The sequence below is a fragment of the Thermobia domestica genome, chromosome 4 (genome assembly GCF_964235325.1).
Source record: "Thermobia domestica chromosome 4, izTheDome1.hap1.1, whole genome shotgun sequence".
NCBI lineage: Eukaryota > Metazoa > Arthropoda > Insecta > Zygentoma > Lepismatidae > Thermobia > Thermobia domestica.
This window is the reverse complement of record NC_137457.1, coordinates 202,294,987-202,310,483: the sequence shown is the minus strand read 5'-3', so window position 1 is coordinate 202,310,483 and position 15,497 is coordinate 202,294,987. Positions and strand designations below refer to the sequence as shown.

The window sequence follows — 15,497 nt, the reverse complement described above, 5'->3', positions numbered from 1 at the left end:
GGCCTCTAAGGACTCTAGCACACCTAGAAGGAAAGTGGGAGAGGAAAACTTACAGAAATGATCGAAAAGATCAATGTTAGTGTCGAAACCATAGTTATCGGGGTTGCTGAGATGAACAGTGAGACTTCCCATGCCGTTATCTACATTTTTTACGCTAATAAGATTTTATTTTTATCCATGTTATTCTCTGAACTTTGGACGGACCAAAATTGTGTTAAATTTCTATAATAACCAACTTTCGATCATCTAGATTAACAAAATACGGAAAGGACAACCTTCTAATTTTATAGGCCTCGAGGAAAAAATGGAATGAAATTAAATCTTTAAGTTTTACGTCCCACGATTATGCCAGTTAGGCTAAAGGAGACGGTGATGATGAGAAATGAATAAAATTGTAGAATGATGACAGTGGGAGGAAACGGGAGAACCCCGAGAAAACCCACGAGCACGGTGTTTGTCCACCACAAAGTCCACACGCGCGAGCTGGGATGGAACCAGGGACCCCAAGCACCGGAAGTGAACGCTCTAGCACTGAGCCACCGCGCCCCCTAGGTCTCGGGGAGAATAGTTTCAGGCCCTGAGACAATTTTTTCGACAGGACTCTGAAATTGGGTTATCTACTCCTTTTCAATAATAAATCCCATTCTTTCTTAAAAACTTTATTAATAAAACCGGGTACATAAAAATCATCACATGACAAAACAATTTTCGCACACACTCTTACTACGTAAAACTGTAGGATGAGGCATGAACACTTTTTTAGTTTATTTGTGTACATTTTATACTTTCTTCTCGATCTTTTCCTTTTCAAGTATTGAGGAGACCAAGTGACAGTTAATAATAATCTTTCAACACACTCATTAAGTTCTAGAGATATTCTTTCCCTATTGAGCAACTGGAAAAGTGTATGTGCAATCTCTTTTGCAATACATACATGATCAAAAACAAGAGAGTAACTAGGAACGAGTAGGAAATATTATAGAGCAATTATTGCCACATTTTGTTGCGTTTTGAAGTTTTATGATAAGGTTAAATCAGAATTTTATAGCGCAAATAGTCCAATAACGTATTTATATTGCTGCAAAAATTAGTGAATTTAAATTTATAGTTGTCAGTTGTTCGATTGTAGCGATATTTATATAAAAATGTACTTCTTCATTATTTTTACAACACATGCGAAATAAAATCCATGATACATGTGTGATTTAAGACAATAGTCCGAATCTACAGAAAAATACTCAAGGTTTCATTATCTAAATCGTTAACGCAATATACATTGCAAAGCTTTCACAGAAAGAAATAATCATAATTGAGATTTTTTTTTCGTGTTTCATTCGTGCTTGATTTCAAATCCATTCTGTTCTAGAGATTAATCACACGTGTTTAATGAAAAAGTCAGCAAACGAAATTATTTGCCGCCATCATGAATACCGAAGTTTTGTATAACTATAATTATTTGAACACTTCCAATGATAAATACGGTAGTTGTTCATGATAAAATGGATTTAAAATTAAATTAAACACAGATGAAACTTAAGCCGCCCAATTTTACACGTGTCATAGTGTTAAACGAAAGTACTCGCTTCCATTTATAATAATTATTCTTATGTATCGCATTCAGTCTTTTGGATGATTATCGAGAATATTAAAGTAGTAAGTAATTTATAAAGAAATAAATGTTTATATTCTAGCTGTGACTCCTACACATTCAAAAACAAATATGTAGAGTCAAGACAATAGTTACACATATTTCAAATTAGAACGTAATTTGATTAAGAAAAATATGTCCCCAATAAGAAAGAAGATTATGTTTCTTTATTGTTAACATTTTAGAAGTCTACTAAAAATATTATTTCATCTTTTTGTAGTTGATTGTCCATTATGCTTCTTACTACTTAATCTGCTTTAAATTACTTCATTGATTTTAGAAACTTATGCTCTCACAAAGAATAAATGCTTCATCCTGGAAGAAATGTTTTTTTCATAATATAAAAATGTATCAGAAGTATGAAAAAATATCTTGATTTAGTTTCACGCAAGCCAAGTAGCGTTCTATTAAACTAATTTTCTGCCTTTTTGCAGATTAAAGTTACGCTTTTACTGGTACAAGAATTACATCGCATTCACATTGGGATTTAAAATGAGAAATTTCGACACTAAAGCTCTTTTGCTTTAATGATCTAGCAATATATAAAAGCTTCAAGAATATTGAACTAGAACCTTATATGAGTAAATTATATTTTAATTTCTTTCTATATAATGAACTTTACGAAATATTTTGTTAAGTCTCTTAATGCTCCAGTCTTCATATTATTTACTAATGGAGAGTATAACTATTTTGGTAATCAATATTTAAACATCTAAGACGAACTGGTCAGTCAAACTTTATATGTATCTTAAGAAAAAAAATTCACTTACGTCATAATGAGTTCGCAAGTATAAGTAAGGCATTAGCAAATACTACAAAAAGATTCATAAATCCGTAAATACAACAGAATAAAAGTTTCTTTTCTTTAGAAGTTCATTCAAAGTTTTCAATTGAATTCTGATGTGGTCTTTTGTGGTATGTGTACACAACTGTTAATTTTCTTGTTTATACAAATTATATAGAATTCCTGGAAATTTAAGTAATATCATTATGAATAATATCATTATGAATGAAAGAGTTTATTTTTAACTTTAGATAATAAATATGTGCCTACTCATACAGCATGCTAAGAGTAAATTATTTAAGTAGCACTTGCAGTTATTTATATTGGGTATTCCCTCGGAGAATATAAATTTTTAGCCAAGAAACAGAATCTTTATATCTTAGAATGATGACGATATAGTAACAGATAAGATGTTTGAATATTAAAAAATAAATAAACGAACAAAAAAAATCATTGTCGACATTGTCGAATTAAAATTATTAATCACTTACGTGAATAAATACAATTTTGCTACGAAATAAGATCGAATATAAAGAGAGTTTGGCGAACTAATTGCTTTAAATAAATGAGAGTATGGGAACATAAACTTTGTTTTCTTAGACAAAATATAGTACTTGCAGTTCTGTTGAATGAAGGAAAATATTTCTCCGTATTGTTTGAACAGCTTTACGCGGCCATGATTGTCAAGGAGGTTAAAAGACAAAAATTGAAATTCTATGTAGGATATAAAGGAGTAATTATTTTCAGGAAAACGAATTCAACATGTGCTAAGAAAAAAATTACAATATGTCCTGTATTATGACAGAACAAAGGAATATTGCTAGCTTTGTTATTATATTTGTGCACAAAGGTTACTGCTTTTTTCTTTCTTTACTTTAAAACAAGATCAGAGTCTCAGTTTTCGAGCATCTTTGTACACAGAGATCATTATATTGCCAATATTTTCTTTCTTCTGTTGTTTTATATATATATATACATTAACGTTATGTTCAATTACTATCTTCTTATTGGTTCCATAGAATGTTAATTTACTTTCTTTAATCTTAATATGTTGCTATGTCTCACACTTGATATTGAACTTGTAGTACCGTTGAAGTGATTGGAAAAGTATTTTCCTTCATTCATCTGAGCTCCAAATCCTACAAGGCGTACCTGTAAAGAAACCGAACTTTTACAAAAACAGCCAACTCCTTTAAAAATGTTACCATAGTGTGACAAGACTCGAAAGATCCTTTTCTTAACCTTCTTATTAGTGTCTATTTAAATTATGCAATATGTATCTGGGTGAGCCTGCAACAAATGCTTGTAGTGTCGCACGAAACACATGCATTGAAATAGAATAACATTCTAGCAAAGTTCTGTCACAAATTGAACAACACTTTTATCGAAACGTAACAGATCGTGAGAACACTGTATAGTGATGCAGCACTATCAAGAACCAAGATGTATCAGTGGTGCAACCGTTTCAAATATGAAGGCGAAAATATTGAGGATGATCTAAGGCCAGAACTTCCTTGAACATCAAGGAATGAGGAAAATGTGAAAAAATTCCATGCACTGGTGAGAGCTAATAAACTTATAATTAAGCAGCAATTGCCAACCGTGCTTCAGATAAACGAAGAAAGGTTTAAGTTAATTTTAGCCAAGGATCGGAAAATGAAAAAAGTGTGTGCTTGTTTTGCAAATTGTCTCACATTTTAGGCAGAAAGCAAAAAGCCAATAGGAAAGAGGATTTGGTACCTACTGCAGTACGGGACAACAACTTCCTAAAATGCATCATGGCGGACGATGAAACCTGGCGTTCAACAGGTTTATACCACCGTTTCACACTAAATGTATTTGTCGCATACTTACACAGATACAAATTGCATGAAATCGGTTTGAAAGTACTAATTGAAAGCTTAGACAAAGATCTTTGTAGGTTGACGTACTACGGTAACATGGTTACGGAAGTTGGCTGTTTTTGTAAAATTTCGGTTACGTTATGAGGGCATATTGTATATTTTGTCTTCTACGTTTAAAGATCATGAAATTAAATATACAGTACATCAGTACACATTACGACTTCTCGAACAATTTTCAGAAAAGCAACCCCAATGTATTAGTTCACAAGCACAATAGTTAATAATATTTGCAGCAAATTTAAAAATTTTTGATAGCAATGGGGTTACGATAAATGAGATCCACTTGTAGCATAAAAAAAGATTGAAAAGTACCATTGTATTATACTTCCCGAATAGTAATGCTATCAAATATAGAATTGCCCACTTATTTCATAAATCTAGGATTTTCACACTCAAGTTACTCTCTTGTATTTGTACTTCCTCCACAAATTAACCATTACAATTAACGATCTTATTCGGTCATTTCCGTTTATCATTTGTATAATGCTAGTTAATATTATTTTATTTAGAAAGGCGATAGTTTCTTTCCAAACAGCTCAAACTTTTCCACACAATTAGTCATATATATGTCATTATTAGTCATAATATATATATATATATATTACTTTTAAATATATATGTATGAGTATATACATTTATATTTACATATGTATTTCCATAAAATTCCGATTTTCCACTCTTGAATGATAGGATACAATATTTACATAATTGCTCACATGCACACACTTCGTAATAACCCGTATAAGTTTGACTAAGACAACATTTGTGCTTAGGAAAAAATCTGAAAAAATACTTTGTGATTCTTTAAACTCTTCATAGGAATCCTTAATGTTAAATCTTAGTAAAAAGAAAAGTAAATCACAATATTATTCTCAAAAGTGTTCTTATAATAGTTCTTGTTTTGTGAGGAATCAATCGTGTGAGGGCATGTCACACACCTTTTTTATATATACATGTATATATATATATATATAATACATGCTTGGTTCAAATTTAATTTTAAATTAAATGTAATTCTGAAAAGCTCTTTCATTCGGTTAAATTTCGGTTAAATTTGATTATAAGGGTTTCATTTTGTTATTCAATATTAGCAAATAGTGTGGTATTGACTTAGAATGGTTTAAAAACTAAGGTATTCCGAAATAATTGAATTATCTTTATATATATATATATGTAGGGTGCGGAAAAAGTCCCGGAACGGTCCAATATCTCGCGAAGTATAAAGATCAGCAAAACGAAAATAACACGTGTTAAATTGGTTTTAAAAATCTATCCAACGACACCAAGCAACCCCCTATCCCCACCCCCTTCGGGGTAACTTTAAAATGTTAAAAGGGAACCCCTATTTCTTATTGCATATTTGGATTCTCCAGAAAAAGTGACAGTAATTTGACCCAAAACTGAAAGCAGTGTCTTCGCAGATGGCGCTTGAATCGACACACAATTAAAGGTGGTGCAGCAAAACGTTATGAAAATGCGCACTGTCAGTCCCGTTCTCTGTGGCCGTACGGTTAGCGTACTGGCTTACGGAGTCAGAGGTTGTGAGTTCGATCCGCGTTCAAGGCAATCTTCTTTCTTTTATTTCCCCAAATAAATTTCATATGTTTTAACTTCAATTAATACTTTTTTGAAGTTAGATAGAATACAAATTTTGATTTTTTTTTTTTTTTTTTTTTTTTTTTGCAAACTAGCTTTATGAAGTAGTTCTTAGTAATAGGGTTACTTACAACCAAAATAAATCTTTTTTTTATCCATTTGTATTTCTTGCAAATATGGACAAATACATTATTGTTTTATCGAAGTTAAAATGTATGAATTCATTATTTGGGTGTAAAAAATAACATAAAAATCTGCGCCGGAATCGAACTCAGGACCTCTGGTTCCACAGTCCAGTACGCTAACCGCATGGCCACAGAGTACGATGCCGAGATACTACATTTTCATAACGTTTTGCGTTCCTTTTTTGTGTGTGTGTCGACTCAAGTGCAATCCGTGAATGCACTGTTTTCAATTTTGGGTCAAATCACTGTCACTTTTTTCTGGAGAATCGAAATGTGCAATAAAAAAATGGGGTTTCCATTTAAAATTTTAAAGTTACCCCCCGTACCCCCAAAGGGAATAGGGATAGGGTGTTGTGTTTAGTATCATTGGATAGCTTTTTCAAAACTATTTAACACGTGTTATTTTTGTTTTGCTGATCTTCACACTTTGCGAGATATTGTTCCGGTACTTTTTCCGCACCCTGTATATATATATATATAAAGAATTCTTGTGAATTGTCAACATTGTAGAGGCCAAAACAATTTTCTGCTTTTCATATTTCTAGCCTGTAAGATTATAAAATATTTTACCAATTTTTAAAATAAATATATAGCAATTTCTCGTCAAAGGTTTTTTTTCTGCTTGCAGAGTTCGTCCTCGTGATTACATTAAATTTATATTTATGACACCTAAGACAGTTATTCCCAATCCGATCCAATGGTTGTCGCAGCCGAAATAGTAGCAGTTTTGGAGATAGCACACAAAAACTTAACATACTACATACAGATTTGCACTGTGGTTGAATTTCTTAACACTTAACAAATGCCTAGCCCTCTTCGAATCTTCAAGTGCTTGGTTCTAGTGTAAATATATATCCTAGTGTAAATATATACATCATACATCGCCAAATCGGAAGGTTATGGACACCCTCGAAAGATTTCTAGAGTTCAGAAATTTTAAAAAGGATTGATGGGGCAGAAAGAATGTATTTTTTCCACTTTACATTTTTCCGCTAAAAGTATGACAAAGGTTTCTGCAGATGAACCAAACGCAGTTTTGTTAAGATTTTTTTTTAAAGTAGCTATTCCATTCGTCTACCAAGTTAGTATTTAGCTTCGTGCAAATTGCAGTTATGTACTTGCAATTGATACATCGTATTACATTGGACTTGTGGATTGTTTTTGTTTTATCAATACTTAAGATTTAGATTTATAATTTACGAAAGTGAAAATATTGATATACGATTGTAAGAAATATTTTTTTAGAAAGCAATTTCACCATGTGGATTACGAATTATATAATTTAACATACATATGATAGTTTTAAGATTTTCAAACCAGCAAAATTTCATTATATCACTTAAACCACGAATAATTTAACAATTGTATGTTGAATGTTACTCAGGGATATGGATGAAAATGCAATACGATTATTTTCCCAAATATAAAAACGTTTTGACAGATATAAAAATGTCCAGTGACAATTTAGTTTCCCATTCCGTAAACGTTATAACACTTTTAATAATACCAGAAAACTAAAACAGTATGTTTACCGATAGAGAAAAATAAGTCTTATCATACTTTTAATAATGCCAAAAAACTAAACAGTATGTTTACCGATAGAGAAAAATAAGTCGCACTTGTTGCTGTCCAAATTGTCAATCTTGATTTTTTTGATGAAATAAGATGATCATACTATACCATTACATTTGAATCCAATGAACGTTTGAAGTCATTCTTATGAATAAATAGCAAGAGACATATCCCACATTATTTTCACAGAGATATATGTAATTAAATAAATTCATTTTTTTGTTATTCTATCTGTGTTTTATTTTAACTTACATTTTAAACGTACTGATTGTGTTCACCACTAGAATTTTACTGATTTGGAGAATTATTGTACAATTATTGTAGTATAATCTTAATTTTCACGTTTTTGTAATTTTAAATTTAAAAATTAAACAATTAGATATTGTTACAATATGAAAATTTAAACGATTTTACATTATACCAGTCAGCTGAGTTTAATAGCTGCGACTATAAAAGCAAACCGATAAGGATTAATGAAGATGATGAACGCAGTTAGTGCGTTTGAAACGTACGTTAAAACAAATGAAACACAAATAGTATACCAAAACAATGAATTTATTTAATTTAAGATAGGCTTATTTAATATATCCATAGATTTTACTTGCTTTCAATGAGTTTTGAAGCCAAAATCTGTATAGCATCCGCATTGGTATTACTTCCTTTTCTTATATATATATATATTCTCTCTCTATATATATAAAATATATATATATATAGAGAGAGAATATATATATATTCTTTTTCGGAAATAATTTTATTCACTGAAGTGGAAAAAAACTGTAACAACAGTTTATCTATATCTAACGTTCCTTCTCTGTATTTATTTGGAAGAGTTTTCTCGTTAACGCGTTACCGAATTCTCAAATCGATTTCTCGCATAGCAACTTTCCAATCTTCTTGTCAATACAATTATGAAAATATTATTTCAGCTCCTTTAACCTTTGAATACAATTTATTTATTAAGAAACAACTAAACCTAAAGCTAGTTTTACTACATTACAATTTTAATGATGCTGTAGATGAACAAAATAATGTTATACTGTTCATTACGGTATCTTACCTTGTGACCTCATTCACAGGTTTGACATAAGCCGGAATCTCTTTATGATTACATTAGATATATAATTTCATAAACTGCAAAAGAAAAAAATTATTCCAAGTATTTCGTATGCACTCTTGTCAATTCTACTCAACACTTGAAGTTTTGTGTTCAAACACTCCGAATCACTTGAACCTCCTTTAAGAAAAAACTTTGTGTTATGACTTCCTATTATTTGAAATTTCCTTTAAAGTTTCGTGAAAAATTGTGGATTAAATATCACTTACCCTATTGAGTACTCAGTACGCTAAAATTTTATATATAGGTACACAACAGCACATTTTTTTCTTTCTGAATTTACTAATATTGCTACAGTTTATGGAATTATTATATCTAATATAATCACTAAAAGGTTCCGGCTTATGTCAAACCTGTATGAACACGGTCCCAACGTGGACAGAAATATCGCGAAGAGGATAATGTGCCAAAGTGTATCATCAGTGAGGGTATAAGGTGAGATTTTTTGTTAGAACTATGTGCATAAGAGCACAGTACAATAAATAAACTGTCAAATATCTTTCTAACTTGACGCCTGTTGCACATTCTATGATTCTAGTAACAACGGAAACATTAAAAAAAAAAAAATAATAAATCCAGAGTTATTTTATTAGAACAATTTTTGAACAATATAAATAAGATTGTTGACTAATTTTAGGAACATTAATTATTGATTTCATTTTTCCATTTCTTGGCCATAACCGAAACAGTTGTCTACATTATTTTATATTAAATAATACACAAGTTACTCTAGTAAGAAAGGTTATAAATTAGCATGTGATATAATCAAATTTGAAATTAGAATTATTATAATCATCACCGATAAAACACACTACCAACATTTCTTCAACTATTACCTTAGTTTATTTAATAATTATATTATTTATTGAATATAACACCATAATATGCATCTTTGATTTGAGAGTGTGTGTGTATGCTGTTATCCATAACATCAACGTTATAATTTAGTGCAAGAAAAATAGAACTTCCATTATTAACTCCTCACAATGTGTGCTTTAGAAGTGCTTACTGGTTTGTAGATGCCTCAGCGCAATAATCACTCAAGATTTGGTTTTAATTCGATAAGCAATTAAATATGCTTTTATTTTATAAACTTTCACCAATAAATAGCTCTTCGTATTAACTTTGTTAGCAATTTCAAGTTACTTATTAGCATTTTGTGGAAGTTTATTTCTGAATCGTTTCATTAGACATAAATTCTATCAAATTTGAGAAAATAAAAAAGGTTATAAAAACAAATTTACGTTTGATTTTTAAGAAATGGCTTTTCCCATTGTCGGTATACATTTATAAGCACAATTTCGATCAAAGCCTTTGTTCTTACTTAGAGCTAGGTAATTAACTTCATATTCAAGAGTTTAAATTTTTTATTCACGAATCCAAGCTCATCTTTGTTGATTACTTCTGAATTGAATACCTTGTAAATCATGAGTGATTTCTTGATATGAACCACCTATTATTTATAACACGAATTTATAAAATTCATCTAAATTTACACTATATATTTTATTTATATTGCGTCACAATTAAAAATACACCAATTTTCACTTTGCAGGGGATCAATCAATTAAAAAAATATGCAATTAAAAAGAATTCGTAAGAGAGTCATTATATAAAAGTAGAAAGACCTGAAAATATGTATATAAACCCAAAGGATTACTATTTGGAGATTTTTGAAATTTCTTTCCTACATTGAAACAGTCGTTAAATTCTGTTAGTCTTGGTGTTTTCTACAGTTTTTACTCTACAGTAGTACACTAATGAAGCGCTGCTTACTTATTTGAAGCAACGTATTCTTGATAAATTATTTAGAATATGCGCTATTTGTGGAGGATACTTTCATAAATCGCTGCACGGCTAGAAAGCAGTGACTACCTTCTGACAATACATTACATTACATTAATATTTAGCAGTCACTATGTTGATTTAGTAATAAAATGAGTAGTACTTGTTCCTACTTTAAAAAAATAAACTTCTAGTAAGTAATTTGGCTTGATATTGTAATTTACATTCTTGATTATATTCACGGTTTTTCTTGAGTTTGGCAGATATTATTAGTAAATAATCGTGCGAAAAGATCTAATAATCAATTAAGCAATTAGTCTGTACAACAATCTACATTCTCCAATTTTGCACCCCAAGCAATGTTTTTAGAAATCTCCCAATGCTTTATGAATGAATGCCTACACCTTATGATGATACTAGTCAAATACGGGATTCGTGTATTTTTGTGGTATCATATTTCCTTGTTTACCCAACAGTAGACCGTTTACTAAAGAATTGCCATTGACTAATTGTGGATTCTTACAGAGTTATATATCCAGGAGCCAAAATACAGAAAGAAGAGATAAAAGAGATAACCTTAAATTTCAATAACTTTTAGCATTGAAATGGATTAAATTCCATCTGATAGCCTTATTTCTTCGCCTGGAAATTCCTTTTGGAAAATACGCTTATCTTATAAAGATATCCAGATAAAGCACGCTTTCCTGAAGAAGCTGAAAGAAATCATAACATGATCAGATCAATGCGTGTTCTCTGCAAAGTTTAGTGAACTTTGAATCAACTGACAACTACATTTATTTTCTTTCTTACTCTCAGCCGAAAAATACTACTCACTTATAACTCTGAAATCAGATGAACTGAAAATCCGGTAAGATCAATTATAGAATTAAAGAATTAAATTTTAATATTAAATATATATATTTCATACAGACAACTTGAAACCTTGTAAAATCTTGAAAATTATCTAAAGAAAAAATAACTTGTTCAGTAAATATGTGGAGAAAGTTTTGCTATAACACGACGGCCAAACAATTAGACAATATTCTGTAACTAGAAATTTCTAGTCGCCTGAATATTTACATGAGTTCCAGATCTGTCCACAGCGCTTAAAACCTGGTTCAACTGTACAATCTTTTGCTTCAGCGAGGCCGCGGTGGCTCAATGAGAGAACGCTTACCACTCGATGATTAGTGAAAGATTGTGAAAGAAGTGGTGGTATGAAAATACGAAATTTCTGCTGTCAAAGATGAAACAATTTAGGACCAGACATATTCCTAGTACTTCTGGATTTTATATATTTTTAATTTGAAAAAAATATATCTCAACCATATTTCTTAACAAAGAAATTAGCGTTATTGGATTATAATTACAATATCAATTTTATTTATAGAAATTAATTGTAGGATACTGGCGTGCACTAAAGAAAAAATCCCATTTTGACTTCTCGATCGTTATTGATTGTGTACTTTATTATTTTAAAAGTACTTGATGTGATACATTGTTTGTATTTTTTTTTAGTCTATATGATGGCTCAGCATGTGAACAGACTGTTTTATGAGTACGTAGGAACAAGTATACAATAAGGATTTATATAATACAATAGCATTCTCTTAGTAATAATTGTGATTAATACTAGTTTTTACAAAGAGTAGTTTTAAGAAGTTCTTGGAAACATTTATTGTACCAACACTGATGAACAACTACTTTCCCTCCCTATCGGGTCAAGCCCTAATAGTGTACTTATTTGATGTGTGAAATTTTGTTTTCACTACTTTCTTGTAACTAGTACAACAAATATTTATTGTTAGTTACATTGAAATTAAACTAAAATAGTCCCATATATTTATAAGTAAAATTTTCAAGAAAAGTCATCGTTTTTTCTAAAATATATTTATTTTGTTTTCCTTTTTGTGTTATAATTCTCAGCAACTACTGTTTTGTAATTCTCAAAAAAAAAGACGTGTAAATGAAACTTTCAGAAAGTTATCTTTAAAATGGTTTTCTTTTTTCTCTGTCTTTATTCTTTCTGTTTATCAACCAAGTATTAGCAAGAGTGATACATATTTTTTTTTCCTTCATCTTGTGAAATAAAATGGTCTTTATTTTCTTTTTTAAAAATCTAGTTCAGTTTCTGGTTTTTCTTCTCTTTGTTTTACTACAAAAACAAACTATTAGATCCAAAAAAGAAAAAGAAATCTTTAAGTTTTACGTCCCACGATTATGCTGGCTAGGCTAAAAGAGACGGTAATGATGAGAAATGAAGAAAATGGTGGAATGAAGAAAGTGGGAGGAAACGGGAGAACCCCGAGAAAATCCATACACACGGTGTTTGCCCAACCAAAGTTCACTTGGCGCGAGCTGGGATTGAACCAAGGACCCCATGAACCAGAGGTGAACGCTCTACCACTGAGGCACCGAGGCCCTCATTAGATCTAAACGTTAACAAACCCCAATATATATATATATATATATATATATATAATTTTCCCACTATGTATACTATGTAAAATAAAATTACCCTGAATATTGCTAAAATATAATTAATTTTATAAGAAGTATATCAAATCATTTTACGTGTATTATTCTGAATGTCTGTGTAATTATAAAGCAGAAATTAACTTATGTAATTACAAATTATGTTTATTTGTTTGTTTGTTTTCTTTTTCTTCAAAAAAGTTAAGTATTAGAATAACACATTTAAGTTAAGAAAATACGGAAGGTTAGGTAGAAATAAATTAATTTGTCATAGGATAATGGTACTGCGTGAATCGTAGCCTTAACTAACAGCCAAATGTGCAGCATTTATGTTGTATCAACTTCCTTAAAATTTGGAAGCACATAATAATACCATTCTATCAACGAGCTAAAATTGGTGTATTGATAGAAAAAAATGTTATTTAATAGTCCATTAGAAGGCAGCTTTGTACATAGCACCTCAATCAATTATTCCACAGATTATATTCATCCATGAGCGTAAGCATACAATTTGTCAAACTTGATCTCCTCAAAATTTCTGAATTTTAAAATATCTGCTTGTTTTCTTGTAGATTTATCCATTTTTCTTTCCTTATTAATCTTCTTTTAGTAACTTTATTTATTTAAAGAAAGAACTGACACTTTTTTATTTTCTGAATAAACATCGAAATCTTTCTTTACTCAATCTGTATACTAGACAAATAAGAAACTACAAAGTACATTTGCGCATTTTTTAAAGTAATTACAAAGCCTAATTTTAGGCTACACTTCCTATACATCACATCGGGGGAAACACATTTACTATTTGAAAGGAAAGGTTTGTTGAAGATGTAAAAAATAAGGGAACACAGTTTTTTCCTTTTTTTAAAATTATTATTATGAAAATTTCTAACAATATAATCTTTTTGTTTTACTGGTGACGTTTCTTTCAGTTGTTTTCTTTAGAAATGTTTGCTTGAGGGTCGTTTGAGAAACAGTCATTCACATATTCTAATGCTCCTCTGAAACAACAAATAATTTGAGGACGCACTCATACAACAACAATGAGAACACCTTGTTTCTTTTTTATTATTATTTGTTTCACTCCCTCTTTCTCTCTATTTACGAAACAAGTATTGGCAAGAGTGATACATATTTTATTTTGTGAAATAAAATGGTGTCATTATTTTTCTGTTTTTAAAACTAATTTTGTTTCAAGTTTTCTTCCCCTTATTTTACTACAAAAACAAACCGCTGATTCTAAACATTAACAAATACCAATATTGATTTCTTTCTTTGTGAAAGAATATTCTTTATCTTTTCCTACCATGCATACAATTTAACATAATATAACTACCCCTGAATTATAGTCATTAAATGTTCTTTGGTTTGAATCTTTATTTATGATTATTTTTTGTTTTTCGTCACCAACAAAACCCCGAAGCGAGTACTGTTTACATTTCTGTAAGTTCGACTGTTACTTTGTTTCTTGGCACTTATAAATTGTATTTTGTTGATCAATATACCAATATTTATTTACTAAAGAATTTAAACTGAAATACTTTCTTTGGTATCGATATATTTTAATAAGACACTCAGGTTATCTTGTTATATTTGTTTTGTTTACTTGTTTTCATTTATTAGTATATATGTATATATATATACGTATATATATTAAACATTTTGATTCTCCACTATGCTAGTGTTTCTCCACTCGAGATTTATGGTCACATATGGTTTTCGTTCAGGCAAATTTCTTCATAAGAACGCTGAAGCATTTCTGCTGCAGTTTTATATACGACATACTTTTTATCTGAACTACACACTATGTGATCACAGATCTGAAGGTCAGCCAACTTTGATCCATCGATCAATAGAATATTCGAGGGCAGCTAGCCACCTGAAAGAAAAAGAAGTGAAATGTTATACGTCTGAACAAATGGAAAATAATCTAACGTTAGGAAAAGTTTATCATGTGCTTACAATAAAACTGTAAGACTTATAGCGAGGAAGAACATGCATGTTCAATTATGGTATGCGTTTCTGCTTAACACACACGCAGCTTTTTAATATGCGCAGAATAACTGAAATGTATTAATATGCGCAAATGTATATTAAATGTATAAGACTGCAGTAAACGTTTTATTGTTAACTAAGAATATATCATTTCAGGTGGCTATACTAATGTCCTATACTAAAATGTGTAACATATAGTATATTTAATAAAGGTATAGTTACATTTGCTTTTTGTGCATAATATATGTACTTGGAACAAAAAATTTCGAAGTTTGGACATCACCACACCGTCTTATATTGTCTTGCACACACTGAATTTGTGTATGTGTGTGTTTGGATTGTTCACATCCTGCCACAATTCATTCTAGCAGAACACACAATTTATTATTGGTCTGACACATGCTGTAATTTTCAGCTTCTCCATACATAAACTTTA

The 15,497-nt window shown here is 30.3% G+C and overlaps 1 protein-coding gene across 1 annotated transcript in view; it reads right to left on the bottom strand.

Moving 5' to 3' along the window:
* Positions 1 to 549: 549 nt before the first annotated feature.
* LOC145683014 (uncharacterized) overlaps positions 550 to 15,497 on the bottom strand; it is an 832,861-nt gene continuing 817,913 nt past the window's right edge. Inside the window, exon 18 of the mRNA XM_081754367.1 lies at positions 550 to 14,945. Coding sequence (XP_081610493.1) covers positions 14,894 to 14,945 — 52 coding nt within the window. The 3' untranslated portion in view covers positions 550 to 14,893. The remainder of the gene's footprint in view (positions 14,946 to 15,497) is intronic.